At 38.6% G+C, this 19,689-nt stretch overlaps 1 protein-coding gene across 2 annotated transcripts; it reads left to right on the forward strand.

Annotated features, from left to right (window-relative positions):
* Positions 1 to 1,559: 1,559 nt before the first annotated feature.
* On the forward strand, positions 1,560 to 16,344 carry LOC133534199 (protein Jumonji-like). 2 transcript variants are annotated; one of them, XR_009801994.1, is made up of 4 exons: positions 1,560 to 2,460; positions 3,176 to 3,337; positions 3,896 to 6,319; positions 16,064 to 16,344. XR_009801994.1 is itself a non-coding variant. In XM_061873288.1 (3 exons), exons 1-3 carry the CDS (start codon positions 2,275 to 2,277, stop codon positions 4,022 to 4,024), a joined length of 477 nt encoding a protein of 158 aa, XP_061729272.1. In that variant the 5' UTR covers positions 1,560 to 2,274; the 3' UTR covers positions 4,025 to 7,012. The 2 variants fall into 2 exon arrangements, 1 of the variants encoding a protein (XP_061729272.1); XM_061873288.1 differs by lacking the exon at positions 16,064 to 16,344 and having other exon boundaries at positions 3,896 to 7,012.
* The last annotated feature ends 3,345 nt before the right edge of the window (positions 16,345 to 19,689 follow it).

Here is a 19,689-nt window from a genome sequence, read left to right on the forward strand (position 1 = left end):
ATTGGTTTTTAGGGCCCCGTACCAAAATGGTAAAAAAAATATTATATATGATAGAGGTTTACATAAAGATTAAGTTCAGGAAGAATAAAACAATTTCTCTAAATAGCAGTTTTTCAGAAACATTAAAAAATAACATTACTCCTACTATCGGTAAAGATATGGCGTTGTGCGCCTGTCTGTATATCCTACATTTAAGAACTAGATAAAGGCACTAACCTACCTACGAAAAAATACCCCCTTATTCATAAATAGTAGAATAAGGGGGTATTTTTTCGTTTTATTGGCGTAAAAAAAACACGTCCTCATAGTAAATTTCAGCCTTCTATCGCTAGCGGCCACTGAGCTAAACCGCGGACGAACAAATAGATACATGTATGGCGAAACTATACCTACGGGTTCCTAACGGGGTCTTTCGCATTTATAGCATTAGTAATGGAGATGGATACTATGATGTAATAAGTCTAAGTATGGATTACTCATTTTATTTAATTAATATGCAATACTTGCTCACTTAACATTACGTTGTATATATAAATTGTATAAAAGTGTATAAAAAAGTTTGGGGACACGCACACTAATGCGCTGTATATAAATTTTAGCGTATAAAACTGCAAGACTCAAAGTAAACGTTCAGTATATTTTTGTATAAAAACACTCGATGACCCCATAGTATGCGTTGTATATGCGTGTTACTTTGAGACACGTCCTCAAAGTATACAAATGTTCTCAAAGTATGCCTTCGACAAAAAAAAAGACCCGAAAGTAAACGTTGTACATAAATATATATATATATATATATATATATATATGCCTTTGCACTTAATGCATCGTGTAGTATTTAGTTACGTTTGTAGGATTAGTTACTTCTTTAGCCTTGCCGTCATGTACATATTGTTTTAGTTTGACTACCATTTCTTATGTATCTCTCTCACTTAAAGGTTAGCTGGAAGAGATCCCTTAAAAGGATAAGTTCGCCTTTGTACACATTTACCGTATTTTTTCTGAGTTATGTACTTGTTTTGTGCAATAAAGTGTTTACTACTACTACTACAATGTCTAAATTTTCGGGTAGTTATAACATTTATTGGTTAACCAACCAAATACAAAACCGCCTGGATCTGTCACTGAACAATCTGACTTTAACCTACATTATTTGATCATGTAATGTTTTCATATACCCTCAACTTAAGGAGACATTTGAGGGTAGATTTTGTTTACTTAAATACGTGGTTGTGCCCAGTAAGATGGCGCCACTTTTTGATATTTAACAAATTTAACACATGATTAAAAAAAATAAGGATCTAAGTCAAATGGCGTTCTAAAGGTTTTAATAATGTGTCGAATGATCTCAGTAAATTTACTGTGGCCACGAAGTTTTCTTTGACAATCCACCTCTATTTCAATTTCTCTTTGGTAAAATAGATCACTGCAGATCGACGTGGCACTCAAAAAGGACCATAATTCAGTAATGAATAACTTTTCGATTACAATTTTTCAATTTTACATTTATACAGTAAATAGGCCACAAGGGCACTTTTACACGTCAACATGGAATTTACATACAAACAAAAACAAGCACATCAACAATTATAAAATACAATTAATTGAAAATATTAATGCAAAATAAAGTATTATTGTTTAAAGAAAAAAGTAAGTAAACTATTATTATTACTTAGAGATGTATGAAGTCTCTAAATGTTGAATTACAAAAAAAAAAAAAACAGATACAAAAAGAAATCTAAAATTACTTAGAGGTGTAAATATCTCTAAATGTCAGAACTAAATGATTTTTATCAAATTATCCTTAGAGATGTAAAGAGTCTCTAAGAGTCAAAAATTCAGTATAATTAAAACATTCATCAGGATAAAAGAAACATACGAGAACCGAATGAGGTGTCTCTCTAAGACTAATTTGATAAAAGTCATTTAGTTCTGACATTTAGAGATATTTACACCTCTGGATAATTTCAGTTTTTTTTTGTATCCCTTTTTTTTATTATTATTATTTTAGTAATTTTTTTGTAATTGTATTTTATACTTAATTGTTGATGTGCTTGTTTTTGTTTGTATGTAAATTCCATGTTGACGTGTAAAAGTGCCCTTGTGGCCTATTTGCTGAATAAATGTTGAAGTTGAAGCAGACCAGTCTCCACATGGCTTTATTCCAGGTACGGCATCCCTCGCGACGAAAGCGCAAATTTCCGTCGCGCAGTAGAAACACTGTGCCCCGCCTACTGTCAGAACAAGTCCATCTGGCTGGCCTCCGAGATCACCATGGTGCCACCCAACATCCTCAGCGAGCATGGAGTGAAGCTGTCAAGGCTGCTGCAGCGGCCCGGGGAATATGTCCTGGTGTTCCCCGAAGCCCATTCCTGCTCAATAACTACTGGGTTCGGGATATCGGAGAGTGTATACTTTGCATCAAACGCTTGGCTGACGGATGTGTTTAAACTGTTTCAAGTGAGTTTTTTTTTGTTGCTATTTAAAGGGAATGACATAATAAAAAAAAATAGGGAGTTATCTTTTTCTTTTTCACAATCCATAACTCCCATGGGAACAATATAGCCCTTTGTCCTTCGGTACACCTGCATGAAATAATAATACATTGTGCAACGAGGGGGGTAAGTGAAATTTTGGATACGAGGGTGGTAATTCCCGACAGCCGGAGGCTGGAGCCACCCGAGTTTGCAATATTCTTACCCCCGGAGTTACACACAATGTTTCTCATCACACTTGCGAAGAAAAAACTAAATTATAAGCCAAATAATTCTTAAATACGGTGATATATCAAACATTCGTCCGCCATTTTGTAATTTCTTGGCAGGTGAGGCATCGAAGGCACAGACATAGTCGGCATTCAGCCACGATTGAAAATTATATAAACATATTTTAAACGGCTGTTAAATTAATCAAATTAAATAATTTTAAACATAAACAAAAAAAGTTAAATTATAAACGTTAGTATTTTAAGAGTAAAACTCATTTATGCTACTCGGTTTGTATGAATAAGTGACATAATTAAAAAAGAAGCTTTAACTCCCTAGGGAGCTATAGCTTTTTCTTGACAATCCATAACTCCCGCGGGAACAAAATAGGCCTTTGTCCTTCAGCACACCTGCATGAAATAAGATCTTTTTCGAGCAAGTGTGACGAAAATAACGTGTTATGGCAACAGGAGCTGCGCAACAGCTGCGAGCCGACCATGTTCTCCCTGGAGCAGCTCCTCCTGAACGGCAGCGCCGACTCCTCGGCCCCTCACCAGGTGTGCTCCGTGCTGGCCACGCTGCTCAGCGCCGAGCTGGAGCACCGCCGCGCCCTCGACCACAAGGGGCTCAAGGTAACGCGCCCGTGTTGCACAGAATACGTCCCTGCCCTGTCTGAGAAAACTAAGTGTATATAGATTCAATCCGCACGGCGGGACCCGCTTGTGGGAGGCCGATGGGATGAAATCACTGTCACAGTCACTGATGGGTTCGAAGGACCAAAAGATGTACGGGTCGTACATCTGAGCTGATATGATTCTTGATGGTTGATTGTGGTCTTGATGGAAACACTGATTTTAGTATATGCATTTATTGATAACCAAGGTATATGAGTACTAGCTAGGAGCACGTATAAACGTAAACTAATTCATAAATCGATGTATGGCGTAATCGCAAATACAGCAATTATTATAAAGTCATTATATTTAATTTAAACGCTGACGCGAGAAATGTGCGATGCTTGCATTGTACACAGGCCGTCCCCACATTATGGGACATCGAGGGAAACCTTAGATATAAGACATAGGACATTTTGATAAAAGGAAACTTTATTTTTAACCGACTTCAAAAAAGGAGGATTAAGAGATGATTGAATTAATTATTGATTCTTTATTCCGACATTTTATTTGCAGGTGCAAGAACGTCCCCCATCGTCGGCGCCGCTCAACACGTCGTACTTCCGCGCGTGGAACACTCGCGACCAAGACGAGTGCGAGTACTGCCGCTCCACCCTGTTCCTGTCCAAGGTTAGACATCACTAAACGTAGCTCGCAGTATCAACCCCCGCCGCCGCCGGTCACGTAGTCCGCGCGTGGAACACTCGCGACCAAGACGAGTGCGAGTACTGCCGCTCCACCCTGTTCCTGTCCAAGGTTAGACATCACTAAACGTAGCTCGCAGTATCACACCCCGCCACCGCCGGTCACGTAGTCCGCGCGTGGAACACTCGCGACCAAGACGAGTGCGAGTTCTACCGCTACACGCTGTTCCTGTCCAAGGTTAGAAATCACTAAACGTAGTTCGCAGTATCAACCCCCGCCGCCGCCGGTCACGTAGTCCGCGCGTGGAACACTCGCGACCAAGTCGAGTGCGAGTTCTACCGCTACACGCAGTTCCTGTCCAAGGTTAGACATCACTAAACGTAGCTCGCAGTATCAACCCCCGCCGCCGCCGGTCACGTAGTCCGCGCGTGGAACACTCGCGACCAAGTCGAGTGCGAGTTCTGCCGCTCCACCCTGTTCCTGTCCAAGGTTAGACATCACTAAACGTAGCTCTCAGTATCACACCCCGCCACCGCCGGTCACGTAGTCCGCGCGTGGAACACTCGCGACCAAGTCGAGTGCGAGTTCTACCGCTACACGCAGTTCCTGTCCAAGGTTAGACATCACTAAACGTAGCTCTCAGTATCACACCCCGCCACCGCCGGTCACGTAGTCCGCGCGTGGAACACTCGCTACCAAGACGAGTGCGAGTACTGCCGCTCCACCCTGTTCCTGTCCAAGGTTAGACATCACTAAACGTAGCTCTCAGTATCACACCCCGCCACCGCCGGTCACGTATTCCGCGGCCTTATAGCCATGCACTTATAATCATTTTCTCAAGTTCCGCGCGTACAGGACAACACTCGTCTTGTTAACACATTACGTAACTATGTCGAAAGTTTAAAGGGCCATATTTACTGTAAAACGTTGTACGATACATGTGAGAATTTCCTATTTTTCGCCCTTGTATCGTAATGTACAGTCGCCATCAGATATATCGGAGCGGTCGAGGTGCTCAAAAATATCTGAACACGCACTTTTAACGCCTTGATAATAGACGTGTGTTCAGATATTTGGCTGTTATTTGGGTTAGTAAATATTTCATAGAAAGTTTATAATATGCGTGTAGATAAAATAGTGTACGTAACTGTACATAATTAGGCATTAAAACACTCGTGTGATCTTTTTAAGAAACTCACTTCGTTCGTTTCTTAAACCCACACTCGCGTATTTTAATGCCTTTTATTATGTAGCAGTTACCATAACTACGATTACAACCCTTTAACTTTTCGACATAGTTACATAATGTGTTAATTTACGCACTAGTGCGGAAAAGTAGCAGCATGTGTACTGTAATAGTACATTGTGCAACGAGGGGGGAAAGTGAAATTTTGGACACGAGGGTGATAATCTAAGACTCGAGTTTGCAATATTCTTACCCCCGGAGCTACTTTATAGCACTAGTGCGAAAATTACCATATTACGCTAGGGAGTTATAGCTTTTTCTTCACAATCCATCATTCTGAAATCCTGCGTCGTTCTGGCCTCTATGGTATGGAGGCTCTACTAATGCAGCGACAGCTAGGGTGGTGTGGACATGTCCTCCGTATGGATGACCGCCGGTTGCCCAAAACCGTATTCTACTCTGAATTGGTGGAAGGCAAACGCAAGCACGGCGGTCAGCATCTGCGTTACAAGGACGTGCTCAAACGACACCTGAATGCTTGCAACATCAACCCTGAGCGCTGGGAGGAGCTTGCTGCAGACAGAGCATCTTGGCGGTCCACCATTTTTAACCACATCAAATCGTTTGAGGAAAACCGCCTCAATGCCTTAGATACCAAACGCCAACAACGTAAAGAGAGACCGAAGCCCTCTTACACGTATACATACAACGCGTCTGGCCAACTCTATTGTAACACCTGTAAAAGAGTCTTTAAGACCAAGTTCGGCCTGGCCAGCCACATTAGGGCCCATAATCGGCGTAATCCGTAATTGCTGAGGTCGCCGTCATCGAAATCGATGAGGAGGACTATATATGAAATAAGATCTTTTTCGAGCAAGTGTGATGAAAATAACTATTATTGTATAGGTGACCGGGCTCACGGGCCGCAAGTCCGCCGTGTGCCCCGAGCACGCGCTCCGCCTGCTGGAGACCAGGAAGCACAAGAACGTGGATCTGCACACGCTCGAGTTCCTCTCGTCGTTCACCACGCCCGCGCTCGAGGAGATGCTGGAGCGGCTCGACGCGCGCACCGCCGGCGACCAGAGCGCCCACGCGGACCCCGAGTAGAGGTCAGTCATATTCACATTTATTTTACGAGGGGGGTGGGGTTAGGGTCGGCAACGCGCATGTAACTCCTCTGGAGTTGCAGGTGTACATAGGCCACGGAGACTGCTTACCATCAGGCAGGCCGTATGCTTGTTTGCCACCGACGTAGTATAAAAAAAAGCATACATTGTCATTTTTTTTTTTAATATTATAGGACATTACTACACAAATTCCGAAAAACTCATTGGTACGAGCCAGGATTTGAACCCGCGACCTCCGGATTGAAAGTCGGACGTCATATCCACTCGGCCACCACCGCTTCCTTATGTACGAAATATCATTTTTAAATAGTATTTATAAATATTTATATATTATATATATCGTTGTCTAAGTACCTTCAACACAAGCCTTATTGAGCTTACTGTGGGACTTAGTTAATTTGCTTTTCGGTGAAGGAAATCATCTTGAGGAAACCTGCATACATCTGCGAAGAAATTCAAAGGTGTATGTGAAGTCCCCAATCCGCATTGGGCTAGCGTGGGGACTATAGCCCGAGCCCTCTCGCGTATGAGAGGAGGCCTGTGCCCAGCAGTGGGACGTATATAGGCTGAATTATTATTATTTTATTAACATAAAACAATAAATTGTGCCTAATAATAACACAGGTAAGGAGTAAATAATAAAAATCTGTAGAAATAAGAAATAAAATATCAATATTAATTCATGGCAAAAATTTATTGGTTTTTTAAAGCTATTCAGTCAGAAGTCCAGTTACGGAAAAGTAGACCTTCTGGATTAAGAAAGATTTCAATTTTGAGACAAATCCGAGATAGCTAGGTGTGTTTTTTATACATGTTATGTAACCCTCTTCAATTCTCAGTCTAAAGTGAAGTCATTAGTAATATTTAGTACATTGTGCAACGAGGGGGGTAAGTGAAATTTTGTACGAACTAATTCGATAATTGTCGTCAAGCTCACCATACTTATTAACCTATCGAATGAGCTAATGCTTTTACGGATACTGGAAAGCGATATGTTAATGTACTACATACCTATGAGGCCTGGATGTTAGTGAGATGACGATATGAGTTGTGCTGGTGTCCGACTTTATTACCTACATATAACATGAGTATCACATGATTATCCACCTGGTTTCATGAGCTTAATAGTCGCCTCCAAACCTCCCCTTATAGCGACCCCATTCCTCACACAAAGTTTACCTTAAGTTCATATTAGCCTCACTGGATCACTGTTCACTCTGAGTACTGATAACGTTGGTCACAATATACCAGAGACACATTATTATTCTAATAACACCATAAGAACGTTCTTGACTTGATCTAAAAGCAAATATCACTGCCGCGTCGATTTGTTCGCACACAACCTCCTTTTTCCTACTGTCGTTCTCATCTACCCTCTCAACTTCCCTCAAAAAATCCCAATAACCTAGAAGCGGTTACTTAAACGTGACTACTAACGCCATCTACTCCATGACGTTGGCAAATATTAGCTGGTTCGCAATACGTTCGCGACACTCCCGCCCAGAAAGAAAATGCTACTCTTAATTGAAATTAGATGTCTATAAGCAAACATATAAATAAATCAACAATCAGATAATAAGAGCCGTCCATTCTCGAACCGCATGGTTCACCCTTTGCGTCGTGAATCGGCACAGCCTGAGACTTTGTGCAATTTCTGATGACGTTACAGAAATGTGCTGAGACACTGCGTTTCTGAGATCGATCCAATCGTGCATCTGGTCTGAGTTGTGATTGTGAGTGATCTGTCTTGAGCTGATAAAGAACAGGATTCTGAGTCTGGTCTGAGCATTCATCAATGTTTGTGCTGAGCCAACTAATAACAGGATCCTAAGACTGATCTGAATACTGATCAATTTCCGTGCTAAACTGATTGAAAGCAGGATCCTGAAACTGGTGTGAGCGTCCATCGATTTCTGAGCTGAGCTTAGTGGGATCACGGCTGCGACCTGTCATATTTGGTCCATTATTGGTCTCTCCGTCAACCCATGACCAGTGTTATTTCCTACACTCCCGCGCGTACGGTTCTAGATTGCTCTGAGCAGTCCCTAGTTGCAATTTAGGTCACGAGAAGAGACCGCGTCATGCGGCCCATGTGTCAGAGAGTGGCAATACGATCTGATATCAAATATCGGTATTATTAAACAGTGGGAACTCCGTTCGCGATAGGTCTATCCCATCTATAACTACCATCTGTGATTCGCTCTGTCACTTTGTCACTTTGCTCTTTTGACATCGTTATTAACATAATAACCTATTTCACCACTTCAAGTGTCACAACTATTACTACAGCAGACGTAAACAACTGTAACTGTTTTGAACACTGCGACGACCGCGTGATCCAAAAGAACATACGTTTTTGTATGCAATGATAGTTACCCAGACAAATGCGGCCGTCTTATCCGAACGGGTGTATGTAACCTAAATTCCCACTACTTCTCTTTACTGTATATTACTCGCAGTAATCTACTATGTTAAGTATTCGCTTTAAATCTATTCGCTTATCCATTAAGGCCACTGTTGACATGTCCATCTCTGGGTGCACCCACTTCATGTCCGGCAGCCCTCCCCAGCCAAGGGAGAATCACGCTATTTTTATATGTATAATCACAAATCAGAATGTAAAATAGAATCCATCTACAACTCGACCACACTCCTTTTTTTATGCTAATTGGACATTCAATAGATGTATCAAATCAGGCTCCCACTTCGAACCGTCAAATCCAAAACAAGTGATGTGATATTCAAGGCACCTTTTCTTACCGTTCATTTCGATTTATGAAGCAGATATTGAGTCAAAATGAACTCTGTTTGTTTGTTTGCAAAGTGGTTTTTATTCTTCTTATCATTCTCTGGTGCGTTTATATCGCGCCTGATGTGAAATAATCTAGTTTAAATATGTTGGGACAGTCAAGTTGTCAGCAACTGTTTTAAACTGTTATATAGGCTTAAAGTATTATATCGCGTCCGTGATTTTATTCACGTCGATTTACGCACAAACATTTTTGCCACACTTTATTCTGTCTAAATTGAGCTACACTGATACCGCCTTTGGGGGGTGGATGCTGGCGAGTACCTCGGTATTAATTCAACGCATTCAAAATGCTTTTCTTTTCTGTTTCTTGCCGTTCTCACATCACACCATTTTTAAACCGTTATAACCTATTAAATATGTCTGCCAGACCTACCTTGCACTTTGCATCATTGCTTTTTGGAGTCATTCGCGATTAACAGCCGTCTTATCTATTTGAAAAACTTAAGATTTCGAAGGGTCATATACGTGGTGTCCTCAGGCTTAACGGCACGCAACACAGTAAGTCCGCTTTTCGTGGCAGCTTTCGATATGTTTACTCTTTGATTACATCCCCGTGCACATGCATCAGTCCTGCTAAGGATGGTAGAAACAGCAATACATATACTGTACATCCGAGGTACCGATCCATCTTCCTCATTCCGATCAGATCTTAAATTAAGCAGAATATCGCCAGTCTTCCGCACCACAGTGTTTTAACTGCTGTGTCCATCAAATTGACCCACTCTGTTTCTTTTATTCATGAATAATCACTTCACAACTTTAACAACCATGCGAGACATATAGATGGGTACTCAGTAGCAAATTCTCAACGTGTGCCAATTAATAAAGAATACAGTGGGTGCGGCGTCTGTATACTCTTTAAGGCTTTGCGCTTTATTGACTTCGCATTCGCAAAGGCTTTTGATTTCTTCAACTGGAGTAAAATGTTCAGAGTTATAAGAAATGGGGATAACGCAACACGTAATCCTTTTATAGTTGAACGAGGAGTGCAACTGTTCACTGAGATCTGTGAATAGACAATGAGTATTGGAAGGTTGTGCGGGTGATGTCCAAGTTGGTGGCCAACTAATCAATAAACTCAGTTTTGCAGATGACATGACTATATTAGGTTAAGTGTCTGTGGAAAATGAATTTCGGTTCTGCTACAAAAGATTGAGTATGCCAGTAATGAGTCCATTTTCAGGATCCAGATCCATACCTTATGATCGATAGAAATGAGACGAAGATGATGCATGTCGATCTTCCTGGTAAAATTAAGAGAATCAATGAATTGCACGATCTTGAGGCAAGTTGTTGGTTTACTTGGTATCTTAAATAAGTGACAATGGTATCTGCGACTAAAAGGTGATCAGAAGAGCTCATATGGCCAAAGCTGCGGTGAAACGACTCGCCAGGATATTCATATGGAATAACATAAAACAAGGATCAGACTAATGCGGGCGCCTTGATTTCTCGATCATATTCTTTACATGTCCGAAACCTAGACCATTGAAACTGAAACCCATCATAGGACAGATGCATTTGAGATATGGTGCTGGCGAAGAATGCTTGAACGTTAGTACGGTACAACTGCTTCAACTCTTGACAAACTCGACATCACCGAGGTTATCCACTGTTTGTACCCATAGCGTTCTTAGTTTCTTCGGCTATCGAGGCCGAACCAAGAAAGGAATAGCCAAGGAAGCGTAGGGATGGACGTATGGTCACACGGCGTTGGGCGAACAGAATAACATTAAAGATAAATCCACATTACAGGCTAGCATACACCGCCCAAGAAAGAGCGGCTTCGAGTGCACTGGTGAAGAACCACACAGGACAGGTGTCCACAGTGACTTATGACGATACGGCAACGAATAAGACTTTGATAAATCTGTCTTGTGACTATTGCTACTGTAGGAGTCTTACATAAACCAATTACGGCTCCTCTTCCCGCAAAATACCGTAAAACTAAGTTATTCAGAACCATATTTTATATTAAAGATTGATACTTTCTGAGCAGCAAAAATATATAACAATCTACAAGATATGACCGACGATATATTTTTCTGGAAATCTATTTTAATTTACACAACTATATTTCTTTCAGTTAGATCGATATTACTTCTGCAAAAATATGGAACTTTACAATCATTCTCAAAAGACACTATAAAATGATTTGGTTTTCTTGCTTTTTGCAATTTCATAAAACTATGCCTCAATTCCTAAAAACAATAAGCCTAAATTCCGCCTAGATTCCTACCATTACCCCCCTCTGCGGAGGCAGTGCGAGGCAAGTCGTATTGCTAGACGGACCTGTGCTGCATTGCACGCGCGAGCAAGCGATATTCTATTTCGAACGCATAGCTCTGCGCGCTCGATCTTTTGCAGCGGGTGGTGCGGTGAGGGGTATAAAGCTCCGCCCGCACGCGCGAGGTCATTGGCGTCGAGTGCAGCCTTAACACTACGATATTTCACGGCAATATTAAAATGACATCTGATTCTAATTGTGATTATGATTCTTGGGATCATAGTGTAGCTCCAGTCTGCATTTCAATCCGATTAAATCTGATAAACAAGCTAACAAGCTGAGGTGTCCCGATCAATAATTATCAATAATTATTTGGCTTATGATTAATCTCTTCCTTTTAAAGGTTTAATGGTCTGAGCTTTTGCATACTAAAATAATTAATAATAAAGTTCTTTTTATTGTTTCTAAAGATGATATTATACAACATAGATGATATTATATCTGAATTCCTTCTGTCATTACATTTATTAAAATAACACAATACTTGAGAAATTCTGATCTTATTCAGAAATGTATCCACCATGGTCTTCTACCGCCTTTGTAATTATTACTATGAGTATGAAGGTTGAAGGTACTTAATATGTACATCTACGATGAGTAGACTCGATTGAGTTGACATCTACTGCTCGATTCCACTTTCATTTAACAAAATTAAAATAGTTATGCATGGCTAGTGACTATTCTTTAAATTATCTACCACTCCCTTACCTGTTTTTGTTCGAATAAAATAGATAATAAAGAAACCACTAGCCCATTCAATTAGTATGCCTTTCATTTGAAGTCTTCTCAATAATAATATATTTTAATATTTTTAACCCTAGGTTTGGGTCATCGCATGTACATGACATAGATACATACACAATTCTGAAGTTAAGTTAATATTTATCTAATTAGTTTATATCAAATCGCTAATCTGTGACTGTCCACACTATGAATCAATGGTTGAATAATAATAGGAAGTCCTTATACCTATAGGGTATGGCTTAGGTGCAAACATATTATAATAGCCAGGTGGCTTATACTAAACAGTTTTGCCTTTGCAATTTACTGTTATACAAGTTGATATTTACTGATTCTCTGATGACAATCTCTAGATTGGAATGTTAATTGGGGTTGAATCAAGATACTGTGCTGTGCTGAGTTACATGAACAGAAAAAGTAAGTGAATATTATTTAAACATAATATATTCGGCAGTTCTTTATTCGTTTACAATCCTTTTAGCCGTTTATTTTTCAGGACAGCAATATCATGCATGCCAACTGTTAAATCTAGCGAGAGCCCCATTATTGGCAGTTTGCTGGTGCCATTGGAGTGGCTGCGCGATTCTGATTGGGTCTCAATGATGGTCCTGGTCCTTTGAGTTTGGGTAGCCATGTACATATTATGACATCAAATTGTAATCTGATTTCAAGTGCCTCCTGCATTTTCACTAAGGCACGTTACAGGTTACTACATCTAAATAATACCTATAACTTCTAAGAAACCAACCCGTACCAATACCTTACAACTGTAACAACAAACAACAATGAGGCAAGACATTCCTTAACATCTCTCATGTTATGAGTGGTTCTAGTCCTTCAAACGAAGTGAAAGGGTTAATTTCGAATTTTGAATTACACGCAATGCGAATGCTTCTGATTTTAGCTTAGTGAAGATATGGATGCGCAAAACATACGATTATAATAGCCTAGTTTGGTTGTTTAGAAGATATTGCTCTTCAGCGATAAGACCGCTTGTTGTGCACCATAGTTTGAGTTATGTGCTTAATCTGTATGTTATTTTCGTTTTTATATTGGTGAGCAACAAAGAATATTTGTACTGTATTATTTTATTAATCTTGATAAAATAAATTTTGTTTCATTCTAAGAGAATATTTATGGATCATAATAAGTATAACGAACGAATGTTAAATCTGGTTCCTACCTAATACGTTAAACATGATACATTCGTTTTCTAAAAAGACACACAGTATAAATTGTTTCCATACACCACGCACACTTGCGCGCACGACGAGTCAAATCAGGGCTGAGCTGATAATTTGTGATAAACTGGATATTCTGCAAGCAATGCGTGTAATACAAAAGCATCATGATTCATAAGAGATTATGGTCCTTTTCACAAAATATTATAAACACCAATATAACTAGATCCCGAAGTTACAGAAAATATACCAAATCGGAGGTCAGACCTAAACTGGTTTGTAAGCAACAACAGTCGGCAAGGCATTATATCAACTATCCGCATGATAAATAAACTTCAAATTTGATACTATTAACTATAACAACTATTCCGCCAAACAGAACAATGAATGTGATATTTTAATTCTTATTATTTTAATATTAAAATGTTAATTATTTTGTTAATGAATTGTTGTTCAACAGCATGATTTGAATCTGTGATAAAGTCGCTGTTTGAAAGGATGCATCCTGGGTCACAACACAAATTGACCAGCAAATTTTAATTCAAAATGTCGTAAATGTTTATTAGTGCATGATTTTATTTAATTTATATCAAAGATTGGTCAGGCAACTAAATCTAAACACGTAGGTAAAGTGCCTTGTCCCCTACATAATCAAATATAAATATCAAAATTAACATAACGTATAGGTACCTAAATATAGATTATAGTTAAACCTCTTGTTCAACTTAAACTTAGGTTTGAGCAGTTTGACCTGTTAGGTATGAGCAGGTATGGTAATGGCACCATTCATAGGACATTTAAGAGAACAATTGGATAATTGCTGACACTTCACTGATAATTGAAAAAAATTCTACCGCTTTGGGCGTTAAAATTTGAGTTGAATGTCCTTTCACCTTTTATTATTTTCGACATGTTTAATGAAATATGTAGTTAGGTATTTGGTTTCAATATAATGAAATGTGAGAATTAAGAGTTCTAAGGCTCTTGTTGAAGGTAAAATGTCACTAAGTCAGTGTTTAAAAACTGATGATAAATACTTGTTTTATAGGATTTATAGTAAACACGAATTACGAATGTTTACTGAGACCTACCTGATTCATAAATGATTACTGATTACCTTTTATTATTCAGTAGAGATAACTATATTTTCTGATGTGACAATCTTTGCCACTCTCTCATTCTTTTAACATAGAAATGTTGAATCTGTTTAGTAACGTCACATATAATCATGAGCGTAAAAGTAAAATCTTGAGCGTTGCGAGTGTTTCAAGGCACGTGAGTTGAAAACTAACTTTGCTGCTCTGGTAAAACACAAACATTTTTATCACATCAATTAGTGACAAATACTGGTTCTAAAACATAAAAATTTAAATATTTATATATCATTCAAAACCATAACTTGAAATTCCATTCCACTGCTTATAGCTGCTATAGGGCTAATAAACACACTGTTTTCAAAGATTAAAGAGAGCTTTTAATTCAGACTACCCTTTGTCGCAAAATATTAATAATCGTGAAAGTATGTATTTATATATCTGCTTTTTATAAACTATATTATGATACCTACTGACACTTGCAATCTCTTGTATATCAAAGAGCAAGAATGTTCAGTTAAAATGTATGTAGGTACTCACTCAATTGCCTATGTGCTCAGGTGAACCACTAACATTCGCCTGCTGAATACCTTTTGGTAGAAATAATATAAATATGGGCTTCATGGTTGAAATAAAACATTAAATTGAATTAAATAAACCAAATATTGTAGCTCGTTAGTTGTAGTTAGAGATAAACATATGTTACTTTTGATGATGATAACAGTGCATGTGAATAAAAATCCCAGCATCTCCACCATGTCGTCAAGCTCACCATACTTATTAACCTATCGAATGAGCTAATGCTTTTACGGATACTGGAAAGCGATATGTTAATGTACTACATACCTATGAGGCCTGGATGTTAGTGAGATGACGATATGAGTTGTGCTGGTGTCCGACTTTATTACCTACATATAACATGAGTATCACATAATTATCCACCTGGTTTCATGAGCTTAATAGTCGCCTCCAAACCTCCCCTTATAGCGACCCCATTCCTCACACAAAGTTTACCTTAAGTTCATATTAGCCTCACTGGATCACTGTTCACTCTGAGTACTGATAACGTTGGTCACAATATACCAGAGACACATCATTATTCTAATAACACCATAAGAACGTTCTTGACTTGATCTAAAAGCAAATATCACTGCCGCGTCGATTTGTTCGCACACAACCTCCTTTTTCCTACTGTCGTTCTCATCTACCCTCTCAACTTCCCTCAAAAAATCCCAATAACCTAGAAGCGGTTACTTAAACGTGACTACTAACGCCATCTACTCCATGACGTTGGCAAATATTAGCTGGTTCGCAATACGTTCGCGACAATAATATCGAGCCTTTTCTAAAAACCCCAAATTAGGTTGCGTTGTTTTATCACAGAGTTCCTATGTCCACCTCTTGTCTCCATCATCAGATCAGCTCGATGGTACCATAATATTGCATTGTCACCCGAGTTGCATATGTATGCAAAATTTCAGCTCAATCGGAAACCGGGAAGTTGGTCAAATTTAACTTGCAAGATTTGTTTACAGACAACGGTCAGGTGAAAGTAAATAAAAGCTTGTTAAAATTATGTCTATTTAAAAAAATTGCGATATTTTCTTTTAGACGAAACCAGTGCATCCACTCAAAATGCCTCAGGAGCACACTGCAGCCGTCGACAGGAACGGCCGGAGCCCCTTCACTGATGTTTCCAGGCCGAATAGGGCTTACGATTCCGGGATCCCGCGCATTTAGTCCCACTTGTTGTGGGATTCCGATCCCGCGGGATTCGGGATGTAGTTTGTATCGTCAGCCTCCCATCTTACAAGCCGGGAGATAACGTTGCCATTTTTTTAAACTGCGCACCGCATAAGGTACCTACGCCAAAGGGTACTTAAACTGGCCTACTTCCATTATGGTTTGCTATTGTGAAATCAGTCAAACAAGTTCGTTAATAGAAAAAAGCGCGGATTTCAAATTGTCTATGGGACGATAACATGTCGCGCATACATTTTTTAAATATGCCACTTTTTTTCTACTGACTGAAATTGCTTGACAGACCATAAGTGTGAATTTTGCGTCCGTATTCGCTAGTGTCATAGACAAAACTACAAGTTCACGTAAAATATAAGCAAAATAAAAACGGGCCTTATTTGGAGCAGGTACCTTATTTTTGATGATTTTAACAAACGTGCGTTTTGAATATTTAGAAAATAATACTTTTTGTTTAAATGAAATTAATGTAGTTTTCATTTATAATGGTAATTTGTAAAAGAGGGGTCCTCTATTAATAACATCACACGAGGGGGAGGGAGGGGTACAAAAATGTGACAGGGGGGGGGGGACATACCTTATTTTTGATGATTTTAACAAACGTGCGTTTGAAGAATATTTAGAAAATAATACTTTTTGTTTAAATTAAATTAATTTAGTTTTCATTTATAATGTTATTTTTTAAAATAGGGGTCCTCCATTAATAACATCACACGAGGGGGAGGGAGGGGTACAAAAATGTGACATGGGGGGGGGACATACCTTATTTTTGATGATTTTTGATTTTAACAAACGTGCGTTTGAAGAATATTTAGAAAATAATACTTTTTGTTTAAATTAATTTAATTTAGTTTTCATTTATAATGTTATTTTTTAAAATAGGGGTCCTCCATTAATAACATCACACGAGGGGGAGGGAGGGGTACAAAAAATGTGACATGTGACATGGGGGGAGTGAACAGCTTTGTGACGTCACTTAACTTCACATATAAACAAAAATTGTACAGCTAAATAACTAGTTTTTTCAACGATATATAGTTTTATTGCGTGACATTTTATTCCTCATCGGTTTCGTGTCATAAAATTTCTAAATTGATATTAATAAAAATATTTTTTTATTAAAATAATACTTCATTCTAATTGCTTATTTCAGTTATTTCGTTAAAGAGATTGACAAATATGTGACGACACACCAGGGGGGAGGGTTGCCTAATGTGACCAGGTGTAACAAGGAGGCAAAAATTCATGCGATGTAATAAACTGATGACCCCAGACGTGTAAGAAAAAAAAAACAAAAATAATGATACAAATTGTATGGCATCGTACTTGTGGGCCAGCTTCGTATATGGCGGGGTTTAACACTAACCCCCTTATTCATAAACGTGTACTAAAGTTACGATGCGGCTGATCATCGTTCGTCCCTTTCCGACGTATTGGTATGATGGAAAGGGACAAACGATGATCAGCGGCATCGTAACTTTAGTACACGTTGATGAATAAGGGGGTTCATGAATAAAAGGAGTTCATAAAATGAACCGGGGGCTTTACGTCCAAAGCTTTAAAAGGGATAGTAATAGTGCAATTTGCCGCCAGGGGCAGCACTAGCACATACCGTAAACCATAGAGTAACATACACTACCATCACAAAGTTTAATACCAAACACGGAATATGCATATTTGCATTTTTCATTTAATTTTTTTTTTTTACGAAAATTCTACTTTGCAGTAGGTACCTACAATCCGAAAAATAAAGCGTTAAACGATTTATTAATCAGAATTTATTAAAAAAGACATAAGGTAGAAGTACTAGTGCTCGACACTGCACTAGTCACCGACATGGGCACTTTATTTCATGGAAATATAGGTTAATTTGAACAACGAAGATTTTTCTGTATTCGATCTTAATCCTTGTCACTTTGACATAAAGTGCCCAAGTCGAGTACTAGTGCGGCGTCGAGCACTAGTACTTCTACCTTATATATATATAATAATAAAAAAAAAATCATAGTTCCTCATCGAAAAATCCTCGACGCTTTTCCACTACAGAGTAATCATTTATGATACTAATAAGCTCCAAGGGTAAGGGTGAGGTTAAGGGTTTGTCCAATGGCTAAGGTCACCCTGTATACTATGCATTAAACAGTTTATAGACAAGTTTTCGCAGATCATTCGTTACAAATAAATATGACATTGATGTATTACGGCGGTTGATTTACAGTTTGTGCTAGTGGCGCCTACGCAGAATTTTGCGTAACCTATTCCGCGAAATCTACTTTTTTTCAATGTTGTAAATGTGTAACATTAAGTTAATTTAAGTTTAGTAATGTAAAACGTAAGATAGCGAAAAACATGAACCATAGCGTAACAAGGGTCGTCAGTACTGAACTATCTACAGTGGACTGTACATAGTTTAGTACGTGGATAATACTGAAAGTTTCTGGAATGAGCCATTTAGAGGTCACGCAATGAAAATCTTGAAAATATAACTTGTTTGGAAATTGTATATTTTTAGATACAATTTGTTCGGTGATGATTTGTATTTTTGGAATGCTGTTTGAAAATTATATGTCAGGGATTTTATAAATATTAAAAAAAAAGATTTCAGGAGCTTTCAGTATGACCTAAGTACAAGTGATTACAATCACGTCTAAAAATATCGATATGTGTAAAGTGCCAATAATAGTATAGACGAACTTGTTGGCCATATATTAAGGTAGTGTATACATATATTTGGCACTTTGTCCGTATCGTCATTTTGAGACGTGACTGTACAGATATTAACACATTCAGTGCTAGCGCAAGCCGATAAGGTAGTAATATCTTTAGGTATTTAAATAAAAGTAAACAAAATCTACCCTCAAATGGCTCCTCAAGCCAGTAGAGGGTAGATGAAAACATTACATGATCAAATAATGTAGGTTAAAGTCAGATCGTTCAGTGACAGATCCAGGCGGTTTTGGTTAACCAATAAATGTTATAACTACCCGAAAATGTATAAATGATTTGTTTAATTTTATTTAAATACCTAAAGATACAGAGTTATAGGGAAAAACGCCTGCGAACAGAGAACCCGCCTAGCGCGTCGTTGGAAGTGAATGTGTTAAAAACGATTACATAATAATATTAATTATGAATAACCCACCATTAATATACCTCGTTTTTTTGCATTAGAAAAAGGATAAACAATCTTGACGTGCCTTTTTAATAAAAAAACGTTTAAAAAAATAGTCTTCTTGGTGTGCCATCATCTCACGTCGGCGCCCATCTCTCGGAATTTACTTATATATAGGTACTTATGAAACCAAATTAATGTAAATGATAATAAAATATATATAAGTAAATGTTTCGACGACCGGTCTGGCCTAGTGGGTAGTGACCCCCTGCCTACGAAGCTGATGGTCCCGGGTTCAAATCCTGGTAAGGGCATTTATTCGTGTGATGAGCATGGATATTTGTTCCTGAGTCATGGGTGTTTTCTA

This window comes from Cydia pomonella, unplaced genomic scaffold (genome assembly GCF_033807575.1).
Source record: "Cydia pomonella isolate Wapato2018A unplaced genomic scaffold, ilCydPomo1 PGA_scaffold_68, whole genome shotgun sequence".
In the NCBI taxonomy this organism is placed as follows: domain Eukaryota; kingdom Metazoa; phylum Arthropoda; class Insecta; order Lepidoptera; family Tortricidae; genus Cydia; species Cydia pomonella.

Coding starts and splice junctions, on each gene's coding strand:
- LOC133534199 (XM_061873288.1), top strand. CDS start 2,275: ATGGTGCCACCCAACATCCTCAGCGAGCATGGAGTGAAGCTGTCAAGG. Junction 2,461..3,175: donor ATGTGTTTAAACTGTTTCAA/GTGAGTTTTTTT, acceptor TTATGGCAACAG/GAGCTGCGCAACAGCTGCGA. Junction 3,338..3,895: donor TCGACCACAAGGGGCTCAAG/GTAACGCGCCCG, acceptor TTTTATTTGCAG/GTGCAAGAACGTCCCCCATC.